The 15239-nt window shown below is 48.4% G+C and overlaps 1 protein-coding gene across 1 annotated transcript in view; it reads right to left on the bottom strand.

Moving 5' to 3' along the window:
* Positions 1–620: 620 nt before the first annotated feature.
* The window catches only part of LOC308119393 (tight junction protein 2-like), a gene marked incomplete at its 5' end in the record, with an annotated part of 38667 nt that continues 24048 nt past the window's right edge, over positions 621–15239 (bottom strand). The window contains 7 exons of the mRNA XM_080479375.1: positions 621–4534; positions 5200–5285; positions 7181–7594; positions 10069–10197; positions 11194–11412; positions 11736–11836; positions 12039–12249. Of these exons, the coding sequence (XP_080335501.1) occupies positions 4438–4534; positions 5200–5285; positions 7181–7594; positions 10069–10197; positions 11194–11412; positions 11736–11836; positions 12039–12249 (1257 nt within the window). The 3' untranslated portion in view covers positions 621–4437. The remainder of the gene's footprint in view (positions 4535–5199; positions 5286–7180; positions 7595–10068; positions 10198–11193; positions 11413–11735; positions 11837–12038; positions 12250–15239) is intronic.

Below are 15239 nucleotides of genomic sequence, written 5' to 3'. Positions count from 1 at the left end.
ATCCAGCCTACATCACACTGAACGTCCAGCGCACGTCACACCGAACGTCCAGCGCACTTCACACCGAACGTCCAGCACATGTCACACTGAACGTCAAGCAGATGTCACACTGAACGTCCAGCGCACGTCACACTGAACGTCCAGCGCACGTCACACGTCACACTGAACGTCCAGCACACGTCACACTGAACGCACATCACACTGAACGTCCAATGCACGTCACACTGAACATCCAGCCTACATCACACTGAACGTCCAGCGCACGTCACACCGAACGTCCAGCGCACTTCACACCGAACGTCCAGCACATGTCACACTGAACGTCAAGCAGATGTCACACTGAACGTCCAGCGCACGTCACACTGAACGTCCAGCGCACGTCACACGTCACACTGAACGTCCAGCACACGTCACACTGAACGTCCAGCGCACGACACACTGAACGTCTAGGGCAGATTACACTGAACGTCCAGCGCAGGTCAGCAGTGGTCACTGCATTCAGAAGCAGCGGCGACGTTTCTTCTCCTCCAGTTGGTGGAGAAACGACCCGAAGAGACAGTTCATCTTCTGCAGGACTTTGCTTCTTTCTGTTGGAGCTAAAAACAGACACCCATCAGATCCACCACTTTATTTTCAAATGTGCACAGACAGTGGACTGTTGGCCAACGGCATGGCCTCCGTTCCAGCGCCGGCGGACAGAAGATAAACCAGAGTAGACGGTGGAACCTCGGCCAGAAGCTACAGCTGCTTGCTCTGACTGATGGAGGACGGCGGGACACCAGACTGACTCGGTAGTTTGACACTAGTTTTCCAGGACAGAGGATCAGTGGACGTCTGACCAGCAACGACTTGGACCAACAAGAACCGTCGGAGCAGAAACCAGCTGATGGCTTCGTAAACATGGCAAAGACCGAAGGTCTTAGAAGAACCTCCAGGAAGCAGACTGAGGCACAAGCTCCAGTGACTCGTCAAACTGTCTCCACACTGGAACTCCGAGCGCTTTGTCCCCTTTTATCCCGAGTTAATGTCAGATAAGGAGAAAGGCTCCGTCGTTAAAAGCATCATGCGGTGGAAACATAATTCTCCTCTGGAGGAAACATTCAGGACCGGTGTGGCCGAGAGCCTTAGAATTCCCCAGACTTGTAGGTGTAGGCAGTGATAACCAATGTGGCTGTGGAGACAGAAGAGGACGCCACCTGCATAAGAGAAACCAGTTGGAAGGCAAAAGTCACCACTTGATTGGCTGAGAAGGTTCAGCTGGAGCCAGGTGCTTCTGTCTGAAGCCTCACCCCGACACGTCCACCAGGGGGCAGCAAAACTTCTTCAACTGGGATCAAGTTATTGATGAGTCCAGAGCATCCGGAAGCAAAGAACTGCTGAGGTGAGTGAGAAGAGCCGGCGGTGGAATCGGACTCCACAGAGCTGCAGGAACTCACAGCAACGCCCGCTGGCAGCGTTTCACACGTCACGTGTTTGAAGGAGGTTCGTGGTTCCGTGTGGCCTGGTCAGTCACAAACCTGGACACGTTCAGTACGTCTCAGAAAGATCCTGTTTCAAACAGCTAACAAGTCGCTAAATACAAGCTTCACTCCAACATGCATAGGTAGAAGAAGAAACAGCAGTTAACTTCCAGTCAGTTCTGACTTTAAATAGTATTCCAATATACCCTGAAAGCCCTGGTCCCACAGACCGACACCTTCCTCCTCCAGACGGACCGCAGCTGAACAGGAAGTAGTTCCTGGTATCAATATACACAGACCGCGTGTCAGCTGGAGATCAGTCGTGTGCCACGTGTTGATTTCCAGTGCTCGTCTCTGTCCTGCAGTCTCTGGATATAAAACAGTCCAAATCATCTTTTCTCTATAATCCTGAAGCAGTTTTCAATCAGGCGGTTTCAGCAGGAAGGATTCTGACTCACTGGTACTTTGTTTTGTTGAACGTACTGTAATATTCCCCCAGAAAATAGCACTTCATATTTTCTGGACTACGAGTCAACTTTTATCAACCATTTTTGGTGTGACTTACATCACAAAGCAAATTATATCAGAAAGCACAGTGGTAGATACCATGTTTGGCCACTAGATGTCAGTGTATAACAACAGAAAAACCTCTATCCCCACTGGAACTGCCAGAGTGAGAAAACCGTCTCCAAAATTTTTTTTAAATCTACACGCAACAATTTAAATATACAAAAAGCTCAAGTAGAAAACAGGAACAGAGCAGCTGCTGCTCGTGGAAAAATAACTGAAGGTGCAACTGATAGTCTGGAAAATACAGTCAAGACAAAACCATGATTTCTGTTCATTTTAAAACCATTCCAACGTTAAGTCAGTTCTCCATCAATAAACTCATGTAACAACATTGTGATGAGGGTCAATCTACAAGCAACTGTCATTTCAGTTCCTGTAAATACACTCCTGACGATCCACGTGACAGAAACCCTCTTGTAGAAAGTGTGAGCAGCCAAATCAAATTTAAAGTGCAAAAAGCTGCTGACTGCAGCCACGTCGCTGTGGTGCAGCTAGCCTAGCATTATATATATATATGGCTACATATTTAGCATGATGCTAACTTGTATGATCCGCGCAACACTCCTTCGCTTATCAGGCTACCAATATGCTATGCTACCAGCATGCTAAGAGTTGTGCTTTGGTTTTGGTCTCTGAGCATCAGCTCAACCTCTGACCCTCACGTTCACATGGAAGCTCAGCTGGCGAGAGTGTTGGACGTATTGGCTGTAGGTTGATGGCACATGTCACGATTCACTGCAGCAAACAGGAAGAAGACCTGCGCAAAACGCTTCCCGCAAAAGCTAAAGTCCTTGGACGAAACCGAGAAGTGATTTATCTTCTCGTCTGTTCTGGACGCAGAAGGTCTGTGATTACAAATTGGATTTAAACCTTCAAACAAACACAGACTTCCTGTTTTATTGGAGTTTTTTCTCTGTGATTTTGTGTTGGCAGCTGGAGCCGAACCTGCAGGGTGCGTGGTGTACTTGTGACCAGCTTGTTGTAGTTGTGAGGTGTTAGTAGCGTGGTGTAGTTGTGAGGTGTTAGTAGCGTGGTGTACTTGTGACCAGCTTGTTGTAGTTGTGACGTGTTGGGAGCGTGTTTAGTTGTGACGTGTTGCTAGCTTGTTGTAGTTGTGACATGTTGGTAGCGTGTTGTACTTGTGACGTGTTGGGAGCGTGTTTAGTTGTGACGTGTTGGTGGCATGTTGTAGTTGTGACGTGTTTGTAGTATGTTGTAGTTCTGATGTGTTGTAGTTGTGACGATGTTTAGAGCGTGTTGTAGTTGTGACGTGTTACGAGCGTGTTGTAGTTGTGACCTTGTTTAGAGTGTGTTGTAGTTGTGACGTGTTCATAGTATGTTGTAGTCCTGATGTGTTGTAGTTGTGACATGTTCAGAGCGTGTTGTGTAGTTGTGACGTGTTAGGAGTGTGTTGTGTAGTTGTGACGTGTTCAGAGCGTGTTGTGTAGTTGTGACGTGTTAGGAGCATGTTGTAGTTGTGACGTGTTCAGAGCGTGTTGTGTAGTTGTGACGTGTTAGGAGTGTGTTGTGTAGTTGTGACGTGTTCAGAGCGTGTTGTGTAGTTGTGACGTGTTAGGGAGTATGTTGTAGTTGAGACGTGTTGGTAGTATGTTGTAGTTGTGATGTGTTGTAGTTGTGACGTGTCCAGAGCGTGTTGTGTAGTTGTGATGTGTTAGGAGCATGTTGTAGTTGTGACATGTTGGTAGCGTGTTGTAGTTGAGACGTGTTGGTAGCGTGTTGTAGTTGTGACATGTCGGTAGCGTGTTGGATGGCGTTAAGGTTGCGGTGTCAGTAGTTCCCTGGTTTCCCTGTGGGCTCGACAGCAGTGAAGGTTTTTATTCCGGCCGGGTGGCCAAGGGGCGGAGCGAGGAAAACCCAAACCTCAAGGGAATACCAAAATAAAAGGCACTTCAAAAAATTGTAACAAATTCCAGTGTTACTAGAGAGAATATATACTGCATATATGTATATAAATATAGAGATAGAATAGATAGATACTGTAGGTATACACAGATATATGGAGATAAATACACATACATATAACTGGCTGATTAGTTATAGAAGCATAGAAAAGGAAGGTGGGACTTGTGACAAAGGGCGTTGTGGTCATTTGGTTTGTTGAGGTTTTGTGGGGGCAAAACTCGTGGCGAGAGGTTTCAGTGGCTGTGCACTAACTGAAAGTTGCATAGGCAAGAAAATAAGAGTCTGGTGATCACTCCGCTCAGATCATCAAACTGATCTGAAAACACAGCAAACAGGAAGAGGAAGAGTGTGACTCAGTGAGGGTCGTCCAGAAGTTCCTCAGCAGCAGGAGTCACTGTAAAGTCTGCTGACTTGTGCTGGTGGGAGACGGAATGGCCTGTAGTGCCCCACACACTCAGCAACACCTGGACGCTCGGTGGCGCCCCTACAGTTCGGTGTCGTTGTACTGGTGGGAGCTGGCGGAGAAGTATCCAGGAGCCTCCTCGGGTGGAGGAGTGTGGGCTTCAGGACAGCAGCTGGAGCTGGAAGCAAAAACAGAGTGTGACCATCGGCAGGTGGTGCCCCGTGTGAGCAAACACCTCCCCCGCCACTTGCACTTCCACCTCCACTCCACCGCCCGCTGACTCGGCGCAGTCAACCTCCCCCAGTGCACTATTCATGTTAGCAAGCTTAGCGAGGATGAACTACACCTTTTATAAAACCTTCGTGAAAGAAACTTTAGAGAAACAAAACTTCAGCTGATCCGAACCTCTGCCATGTTGTTTGAACTAATAATGTTAATCCATCCATCTCGGAGTCCTCGTGTGCAGGCAGGCAGGACACACACACATACACAAGGAAGAAGTGCTGTAGCAACCGTGGAGCAGCAGTGGAGCAGCGGTGTAGTGGTGTAGCAGCTGTGTAGCAGAGTAGCAGCAGTGTAGCAACCGTGTAGCAGTGGTGTAGCAAGCATGTAGCAGAGTAGCAGCAGTGTAGCGGCATAGCAGCGGCATAGCAGCGGTGTAGCAGCAGTGTAGCAGCAGTGTAGCGGTGTAGCAGTAGTGTAGCAACAGTGTAGTGGTGTAGCAGTTTAGCAGAAATGTAGTGGTGTAGTAGCGGCGTAGCAGCAGTGTCACAACAGTGTAGCAGCGGTGTAGCAGCAGTGTAGCAGCGGTGTAGCAGCAGCGGTTCATCGGTGACAGCGTACCCGATGGGCTGGGGGCGACTGTGGTCCAGCTTGGCCGTCTTCAGAGGAACAGCGTAGATTTCTGCGTTCTTCTGGGAAATTTCCAGCTGAAATCAGAAAAGACCATTAAAGCACATTACACCTGAAACCAACTGTAACGAGTGTTTTTACAGGAATTAGATGAAGGATCCATTCGTCCTACAGCGGCTGTGACAAACATAAAGCACAAAATCATCAAACCTTTCCGAAGAAAAATAAGTCTCATTCATGATGAGTTTACTGAGGATTAATCAGTGAGATTAATGAACAAAACACTGAATGTTCTATCGATTAGCATTACAAGTAGCATTAGCATCACAGCCACATTGGGAGCGTTTGAACGTCTGAACGCTGCAAAACGCCCCAAACGGAGGTGGTTTGACTGCGTTCTGCCCTCTGTGGCATCGTACATACACGAAGTGATACTAACTGTAGAGTCAGTTTGACACGCTGGCCAACACGTCAACACAACGTTCATGATTAGAATCTCTGGCGCTACAGCAGTTCTAACCACTGGGGATTAGTTGACGACTGACTGTAGACCGACGTGGAACCGATATACTGACGAGATCTGAAAGATGTACAAAGTCTTTTCAGTCACTGGTGGACGGTAGCGCCCCCTCTCTGCTAGAGCCAGACACGACGCTGTCCTCAACAGTTCACCTTACATGATTAAAGGTTAAATAATAAGTCTGTTTGAGGTCAGGATGATATGTGCTTCGTTAGTACTATTAGTACTGTTAGTACTATGGTAATACTATGTTAGTATGATGTTACCACTATGTTTGTATGATATATATGTTAGCAGTCAGCAGTGACTGAAGTGACCAAGCTACTCTGAGGTGTTTTACTCTTAATAAATAGACATATATGAATGAACAGATGCTTTCAGAAGTATAATCATAGACGTATATAAGTTGACGCTTCATTGACTGAGTGAGTCCTCATCCAAGATGGTGGCCACGCTGATACTGATCAGGAAACTGGAGCACGCCTTAGAAGGGATAAGTTGAGGACTGGAGTCTGCTGTGATTGGCCCAGATTGGAGAACAGGAAGTGGTTCACTGGAGGCGGTTCCCAGGAAGAATTGAAGCATCCAGTTTATAAATGTGGTTGTTTGTGCTGAATCTCCCTCTTTCCTACCTTAAGTTGGGACGAGCACACCGGTGTCCTGCGCAGGCTGACCATGAGGTGAGAATGTTCTTGGTTAAATAAAAAAACTGTTAAACGCGTAACCATCTCAGTTCTGTTTTCCACAGTTGTGGAACATGCTTTTATAGAGACTCATACGATAAACGAACTCAGAAGCAGGCTGGACGCCACTTCTGGACGTTTGCGTGAAATGGATTCCAACTTGGAGAAGCTTGGTGCCCTGGCGGAACGCTAAATTTGGATTTATTATAATTTGGCCACAGATTTGGAATATACTCGCTGGAGACCAGAGACTTTCACCTTGGGCTGTTCTCAAAACAAGACGCCGCTACCCAAAACATGTCTAACCTTCATTGGATTCCCATGACAACCTGAGGTTGTTCACATTCTCTCCTAGGATATTGACGTCACAGACGCTCTTCCCACCTCACCCTTATCTTCTCACACCTTCTTCCCCCGAGGAACTATCTCTGACCAGAACTTATCCGAGGTCGTCTCACAGCATCAGACGCCGGACCGTCTGGGAAGGAGGAAAAACTCGGAACTGTTCCCGCCTCCGCTGAGAGATTTGATTACTCATGACTCCCTCTGATGGTACAAAGTGGTATTACGATATGCAGTGTCTCATCACTATGCTAACACCCTGATTAACTTGATTTAATTATTTTCTTTTAATGACAGGAATCTTAGGACGACGTGTTTGTGTTTCCGTCATTAAAGATCTTTTGTATCTTCCAGAAAGTGTAACTTTGGTTGTGTGATTTCCTGGTGACGTGGCGGCACTGATGGAGGAAGTCGGAGCGATACCCACCCTCGCGTTGTGCGCCTGTTGCAGCTCCAGCATTCTATGAGCTCGGGCGAAGTGGTCCAACTTCTCGAAGGCTTTAATCTTTCCCTGGAGGGACGTGGTGGACGGATCCTCAGTCAGGCTGTCCTGGGCCGGGGGAGAGTGGACGGGACTGTCCGCACCGTTCCCACAGCTGGGGGGCTTCAACGAGGAGGGGGGGGGCTGGGGTAGGAGGTTGGAGAAAGCACTGAGGTGGAGAGGGGGGGCCGGGGGGGGCAGGATGGAGGGGGGGTCGTTGTTGCTGCTGGTGGGGCTGCTGCTGGACGGAGAGTCGTAGCTGCGGCTGGAGCTGGGCTGTTTATGGTGGAGCTGGCGGTGGTGGTGGAGAACAGTAGAACTTGAAAGAAGAAGAGGATCGTCCCTCAAAGAGACTTTCATCTGAGCAACAAGCAGAAGAAGAGACAATCAGCATTTCTTGTGTTTGAGGATTGTTTGCCTCCATCAATCATGTTCACACACCAGATATTAGACACACACACAGACACACACACAGATACTGTCTTCACTCTGTGGAGTTCAATGTGTTTTCAGAAAATATTAAATTAATATCAAATATTACCCAATATGAGCACAGGCTGACAATAGTGTTGTCATGATTGCATCAATACACTCAGTCATTCCCTCTGCATTACACTGCCAATCAGAGGACAGGAGCTTCAGTCCCACAGCCAATCAGAGGACAGGAGCTTCAGTCCCACAGCCAATCAGAGGACAGGAGCTTCAGTCCCACAGCCAATCACAGGACAGGAGCTTCAGTCCCACAGCCAATCAGAGGACAGGAGCTTCAGTCCCACAGCCAATCAAAGGACAGGAGCTTCAGTCCCACAGCCAATCAGAGGACAGGAGCTTCAGTCCCACAGCCAATCAGAGGACAGGAGCTTCAGTCCCACAGCCAATCAGAGGACAGGAGCTTCAGTATCACAGCCAATCAGAGGACAGGAGCTTCAATCCCACAGCCAATCAGAGGACAGGAGCTTCAGTCCCATAGCCAATCAGAGGACAGGAGCTTCAGTCCCACAGCCAATCAGAGGACAGGAGCTTCAGTCCCACAGCCAATCAGAGGACAGAAGCTTCAGTCCCACAGTGAAAATACAAGTCGACAAAAACCACCTCTGGTCTTTATGGTTCAATATGTTGATGCAGTGGCGCCCCCTGCTGACTGAAGGCTAATTGCTGATTCCAGAGTATTCAACACATGGGAGTATCGAGGCGGTGACTGTCTGTACATCAGATATGAATCAGCTTCAGATGACAGACTTGTTGAGAAAATGTATTTGTGAAAGTATCAGCCACCGTCTCATGTCTCTTCTTCCTGGTGTCAGCGTGCCACCCCTCCCTCTTCGCCCTCCAGCAGGAATCTAACCTGGTCTTCCTGGTTCTGAATATCTGACTTTCTGCCATTAAACCAAACGAGAGGGTTCAACCAGGAAGAGTGAAGGAAAATCTAACAGACGACCAGGAACAACAAGGAGTTGGCGCATCCTGCTCTCGCGACAGAAATATGACCTGCGATGCTCCCGACCACCACTAGTTGGAGCTATAGAGCCAAAAGAGAGGAGTATTAAATGGTTTCTATGTGAAATGAAGAGAAGTGGTTGTACCTCTGTAAACCAGCAGGGCTGGTCTCAATGTTCTAGAAAATAAGGAGGAGGCAGCAACTAGGCTGAGTCAGCACAAAACTGCTCTGCAAGCTGAGTCAGCATAAAACTGACCTGCAGGTTGAGTCAGCAAAAAACTGACTGAAAAGGTCCCAACATTCTCCCATAAGAACAAGAAGAAAAGTTCAGCTGACGTCAGCCAGCCTTAAAAGAATCCTTGTTCGACAGCAGAGTTCATACTCAGATTCAACTGCAGAGTATTTCTGTCCTCCAGTGTTTTCAGAAACACATTTCTCTGAACTGTTTCAGGAATAAAAGAGAAAGTTTGTGTGCCGCCATGTTGGTCTGGTTTTAACTGCAGGAGCTGACAGATTTGAGTGATGCATTCAGGTGCATCACGTAGCCCCGACCATGCTACGTGCTACATGCTAACATGCTACAGGGCTCACACAGTAACGAAGCTACATGAGAAACATGATTAAAATATGACTGATGCTCATTAGCTAGCTGGAACGTGTGCGCAGAACACAGCAGTGCAGAAGTTTCGGCAGTGTGGAACCGAGAGATTCAGCCTGGACCGAACAGCGGAACAGAAAACAGCAAAAAAATGACCTGCAGGCTGAGTCAGTAAAAAATGACCCGCAGGCTGAGTCAGCAAAAAACGCGATTCCATGAAGGAACATTCTTGCTAGCTGCTGCTGCTCGCTGCTGCTGCTCGCAGAGCTTTGCAGGGACAATGCTAACCTCCAGAGTCCTGCAGGAACAATGCTAATGCTAAATGCTAACCTCCATAGTTTTGCAAATACAATGCTAATGCTAAATGCTAACATCCAGAGTCCTGCAGGAACAATGCTAATGCTAAATGCTAACCTCCAGACTCCAGCAGGGACGATGCTAATGCTAACCTCCATAGTTTTGCATAGACAAGGCTAATGCTAAATGCTAACATCCCGAATCCTGCAGGGACAATGCTAATGCTAAATGCTAACCTCCAGAGTCCTGCAGGGAGCAAAGAGCCTGGAACATCAGCAATCTTCAAATTGCTCTGAATATACACAATGGATTTTGAGGAAAAAAAGTAAAATACTGGACAATAACTGGAGAGTGTTTCCTGGTGTCTGGTCCTTCCTGTGAGTTGGACGATTCACTGAGTTAAGATTGAATTGATGAGACAGTAATTATCAATGAGATATTCTGTTGAATAAAAGAAACATTTAGATGAATTTCTAACAAAAGAAGGATGAACGTGGTCACCTTGGTTTCTGGGAGGAACCCCAGAGGACTGGACCTGCTGGACCTGCTGGACCTGGACCTGCTGACTGCCTCCTGGCTGCTGAGCCTCATCGATCGACTCTTGATGTCTGGACTGTACCTCCGCAAGATCTACACACACACACACATTTAAATTTGAACCCTTAAACTTTAGAACCTAAAAATGTGGTTTCACAAACGTTGATAGTCTGGATTCTTCTAGATGACTGAATGCTCAGGAGGCGGACATTTGTCATCTAACGTGTGCTGGAATTTAGGAAAGTTGCTGAAAATAGGATCAAATGTGGTTCACAGATGTTAACACGCTATGTTTGTATTTAGTCGGTCTTTCCTGTTTAGTTGCTGGTGATTGTGGCGCAGTGTTGGTGCAGGACGTTCGACAGGATGGTGACGCCTGCTCTATATTCTCGTGCCACCATTCTCAAACTGGAACACCACTGTGCTCTAGTGGCATGAGGAAGCAAGTCAGAAAACGGTTTTCATCTCCTCCTCCTGTTCTCCTCCTCCTCCTGGTCTGGTCGCTCCAGAAACCTTCAGTATTCTAAGTTTCCAGCTCCTCCTTGATTTTCCTCATTTGAATATTGGATCATAGGAGCTACATTCAGAATCTGCTGTGTCTGTGTGAGCTGGACTGGCCCCGCCTACACATGCCCATCTTGGGAAGAGGAGGAAGTACTTCCTCTCGTGGTGCCATGTGCCAGAGCAGAGCTGCCTAATTGTGGGAGGAGTCAAAGGGAGGGCCTACCTTGACTGGGATTGGCTAAACCCCTGATGACACTATATAGGGTTTGATCTCTGATTGGCTGGTTGGAGCAACACACTTTTAAAAACGTGAAACAAGCCAGGGACAGAGAGGACAGACTGTCTTCACTTCTGGGACGTCAGTCCAGGTATGGGGACCATTAGTACTGCTGGAGAACCTTTAGGAAGTGAATTTAGCAGAATATGATCCGTTAGCAGCTAATGGCTAGCCTCTGTGGCTGAGCGTGCAGGTCGGACATGACAGGGGAAGCTGCAGAGCTGCAGATGTTCTCAGGTAGAGCACCACCGCTCTAATGTTGTGACACCGACTCCAGACCCGGCAGAACCCCCGTGAGCGACTCTGACCTCCTCGGCCGACACCGGCTCAGACGAGCGGCTGATGGCGGAGATGTGCGCCGTCTCAACATCGGGCTCGTTGTCAGTGTAGACCCCGCCCTCGTCGGCGGTGTCGTCCAGGTCAGAGGTCAGCCGGCTGTCCATGCTGAGGTAGTCGGCCGACATGCTGGACAGGTAGGAGAGCCGCTCCAGGTCCTGGCAGTCCAGGTCAGCCTGGACAGCCTCCAGCTAGAAGAGACACATGATGGATCTTGGGTGTAGGAAGGACGGAGGGACACAACCAGAGAGAAGGAAGACAAACAGAGCCCAGCTGTAGAGCACTACTGGCACCAAACAGGAAGTCACACAGTGAGCATGCTCAGAGCGCCACCCAGTCAGCTGCTGCAGGAGGACCTGTCTGGACTAGTCAGGACCAGTCAGGACCTGTCTGGACGTGTGTGTGTGTGTGTGTGTGTGTGTGTGTGTGTGTGTGTGTGTGTGTGTGTGTGTGTGTGTGTGTGTGTGTGTGTGTGTGTGTGTGTGTGTGTGTGTGTGTGTGTGTGTGTGTGTACCTTGCCATCACAGACCCAAACAGCCTTCCTCTGCTGCTCTTGGACCGAGTCTTTGACGGAGCCGTACCAGGCGTCGTTGGTGGAGTTCAGATCAATGGTGGCTGGAAGACAAGACCATTCAACTCTGAAACTCTGGTTCTGGAGGTACCAGTGGAAGTGTGAGTTGTGTACCAGTGGAAGTGTGAGTTGTGTACCAGTGGTGGTGTGAGTAGTGTACCAGTGGAAGTGTGAGTTGTGTACCAGTGGAGGTGTGAGTAGTGTACCGGTGTGAGTAGTGTACCAGTGGAGGTGTGAGTAGTGTACCAGTGAAGAGGTGGGAGCAGGTCTTCCTCAGCTTCAGGGCCTGCTCGTACAGCTTGCGGGCGCTGCGGTTGGACTGGGGGACGAGCCGCTGCCTCAGGGCCTTGATGCCGGTCTTGCTGTCGGGGTTGAAGAAGATGACGATGGGGTACCACTGGTTGTAGTTCAGGGTGTCCACGGCTTTGGGCGTCACGTCCAGCAGGGCGTGTTTGTCCTGCCAAGAGAGGTCACAGGGCCCCTTTAAGAGGCGGGACAGCACCCAGACGTTTCTAATCACTCAGAGTGCCGCCCCTTTAAGAGGCGCGGCACTGAGGTCACGCCCCCGGAGCCCGCTTCTGTTTGCTCCTCCCACACCGTTGGCAGCGCCAAGCTCATGACATCGTGCAGAAAATGTGGGAATAGCTGTTAAAGATTCGGCAAAATGAAAGGAAATGAAAAAACTGGTGAAAATCATAAAAACAGGTTCTGTTCCACTGCGAGGCTCCACCCAACGCTCGAATGCTCTGCTCCACCCAACGCTCAGCTCCACTAAACACTTGAATGCTCTGCTTCACCCAATGCTCTGCAACACCCAATGCTTAAACACTTGGTTCCGCCCAATGCTCAACTCCACCCAACGCTCTGCTCCACCCAAAGCTCGCCTCCAGATATTTAGAACGTTGCTGCATCTGTCCACTGTTCAAATGTGAAACATCTGTTTCTATCTTCTACCACTTTCAGCCTGTGAGCCTTCAGGTTTTCAGCCGTTATTACAGATTATAACATAACATATATCTAAAACGCACGCACATATATATATATATATATATATATATATATATATATATATATATATATATAAAAGAGTGTGTATAGTGTGAGGGGAGGAGGTACCACAGGGTTCTGTCTCAGGACCAGGACTCAAGACTGGACCTGATGTAAAATGCTGCAGTGAGAGACCTGACAGGAAGTACTGACAGGAAGTATTAACAGGAAGTATTAACAGGAAGTACTGACAGGAAGTACTGACAGGAAGTATTGACAGGAAGTACTGACAGGAAGTATTGACAGGAAGTCCTGACAGGAAGTATTGACAGGAAGTCCTGACAGGAAGTACTGTCAGGAAGTACTGACAGGAAGTACTGACACTAAGTATTGACAGGAAGTATTGACAGGAAGTCCTGACAGGAAGTATTAACAGGAAGTACTGACAAGAAGTACTGACAGGACGTATTAACAGGAAGTCCTGACAGGAAGTACTGTCAGGAAGTACTGACAGGAAGTACTGACACTAAGTATTGACAGGAAGTACTGACAAGAAGTACTGACAGGAACCAGCAGAAGAGATGACATCACTCCACTAGGAGCTTCCTGTTCAACCTACAATAGAATTTAAAATCAGCTTCTAGACTGTTTAGGCTCAATTCTGCTTCCTGCACGGTCAAACGAGTAGAATCAGCCTGAGAGAATGTGTGTGTGCCATTCATACTACACGCGGCTCCCAAACTGCAGGGGGCAGTGCATCGCAAACACACGTAGTACTGAATGAAGGTAGAAGAAGTAGACTTGTTCTCCTGGACACCAGCAGGTGATCCTGCAGTGGAGGACAGAACAGAGCAGCAGGACACAACAACTTGTTGGACATTAACCGTCACTCGCGCTGCAATTCCAGCTGGAAAGGACTTGAAATGATTGTTTGTGACGCCACAGAGACTTGAACTCTGCAGGACAAGGTGCTCAGAAAAGCTCTGCTGGAGAAAATACAGGACTTTATCAAATTTAGGATTCAACACTGTTTTAATGCAGGTAACATTATTGAACAAGTGACGTGTTTTTCTTTGGCAAAAACGGTGATAAAGAAAGTAAATGGTCAAGAAAAGAAAGTAAAATGAACTCATATCTGTGTTTGATTTTTAAATGAGACATCAGCTCCAATACATTCTGCTTCCTTTGTTCTGACGTTCTGGTCTGGAGAGGTCCCAGCATGTCAGCAACAACAGTTCTACTAAATCAAAGGTGCTCGGCACTGAAAGGGTTAATCATCCACTGGGAAATAGCCCATCAAATAAAATAGCAAATTTGAATGAATTCTTGGAAAGACAAAACAACAACTCCCATGGGAATTGAACCAGGACCTAATAAGCTGCCAGCTGGGGTCACTACCACCAGACTACAGTGGCTGCATGTGAAATACAGTCGTACAAAGTTCTATACAGTCAGTTTGATCTGTTCATGTAACCATAGCTTCTAATTTAATGTTCCCTCTGTTGAAGTCTGACCCTGAAGCAAACCAGCGTCTCTGAGTCAAATCTTGACTTTTCAGTCTGGATGTGCAGCTTTATGCTTTTAGTGTCTTTAAATCCAAGTCTTCAGTCCTCCTCCTCTGTAGCTCCGCCTTTTTTTCCTGCACGTCTCCGTCCGTGTGTCAGAAAGATTTGGAGGCGTACAGAGCGGTGATGTACCATGTGAACAGGGCCACACGGAGGGGCGTGGCTACTGGGATGATGTCATTCAACCACACGGAGGGGCGTGGCTACTGGGATGATGTCATTCAACCACACGGAGGGGCGTGGCTACTGGGATGATGTCATTCAAGCACACGGAGGGGCGTGGCTACTGGGATGATGTAATTCAAGCACACGGAGGGGCGTGGCTACTGGGATGATGTAATTCAAGCACACGGAGGGGCGTGGCTACTGGGATGATGTAATTCAAGCACACGGAGGGGCGTGGCTACTGGGATGATGTCATTCAAGCACACGGAGGGGCGTGGCTACTGGGATGATGTCATTCAAGCACACGGAGGGGCGTGGCTACTGGGATGATGTAATTCAAGCACACGGAGGGGCGTGGCTACTGGGATGATGTCATTCAACCACACGGAGGGGCGTGGCTACTGGGATGATGTAATTCAACCACACGGAGGGGCGTGGCTACTGGGATGATGTAATTCAAGCACACGGAGGGGCGTGGCTACTGGGATGATGTAATTCAAGCACACGGAGGGGCGTGGCTACTGGGATGATGTAATTCAACCACACGGAGGGGCGTGGCTACCGGGATGATGTAATTCAACCACACGGAGGGGCGTGGCTACAGGGGTGATGTAATTCAACCACACGGAGGGGCGTGGCTACTGGGATGATGTAATTCAACCACACGGAGGGGCGTGGCTACTGGGATGATGTAATTCAACCACACGGAGCCTTGCGGAGCTCGTGGACA

This window comes from Lipophrys pholis (genome assembly GCF_963383615.2).
Source record: "Lipophrys pholis genome assembly, chromosome: 14".
NCBI lineage: Eukaryota > Metazoa > Chordata > Actinopteri > Blenniiformes > Blenniidae > Lipophrys > Lipophrys pholis.
Note: the sequence above shows the minus strand (reverse complement) of the source record. Positions and strands in the feature narration are given on the sequence as shown.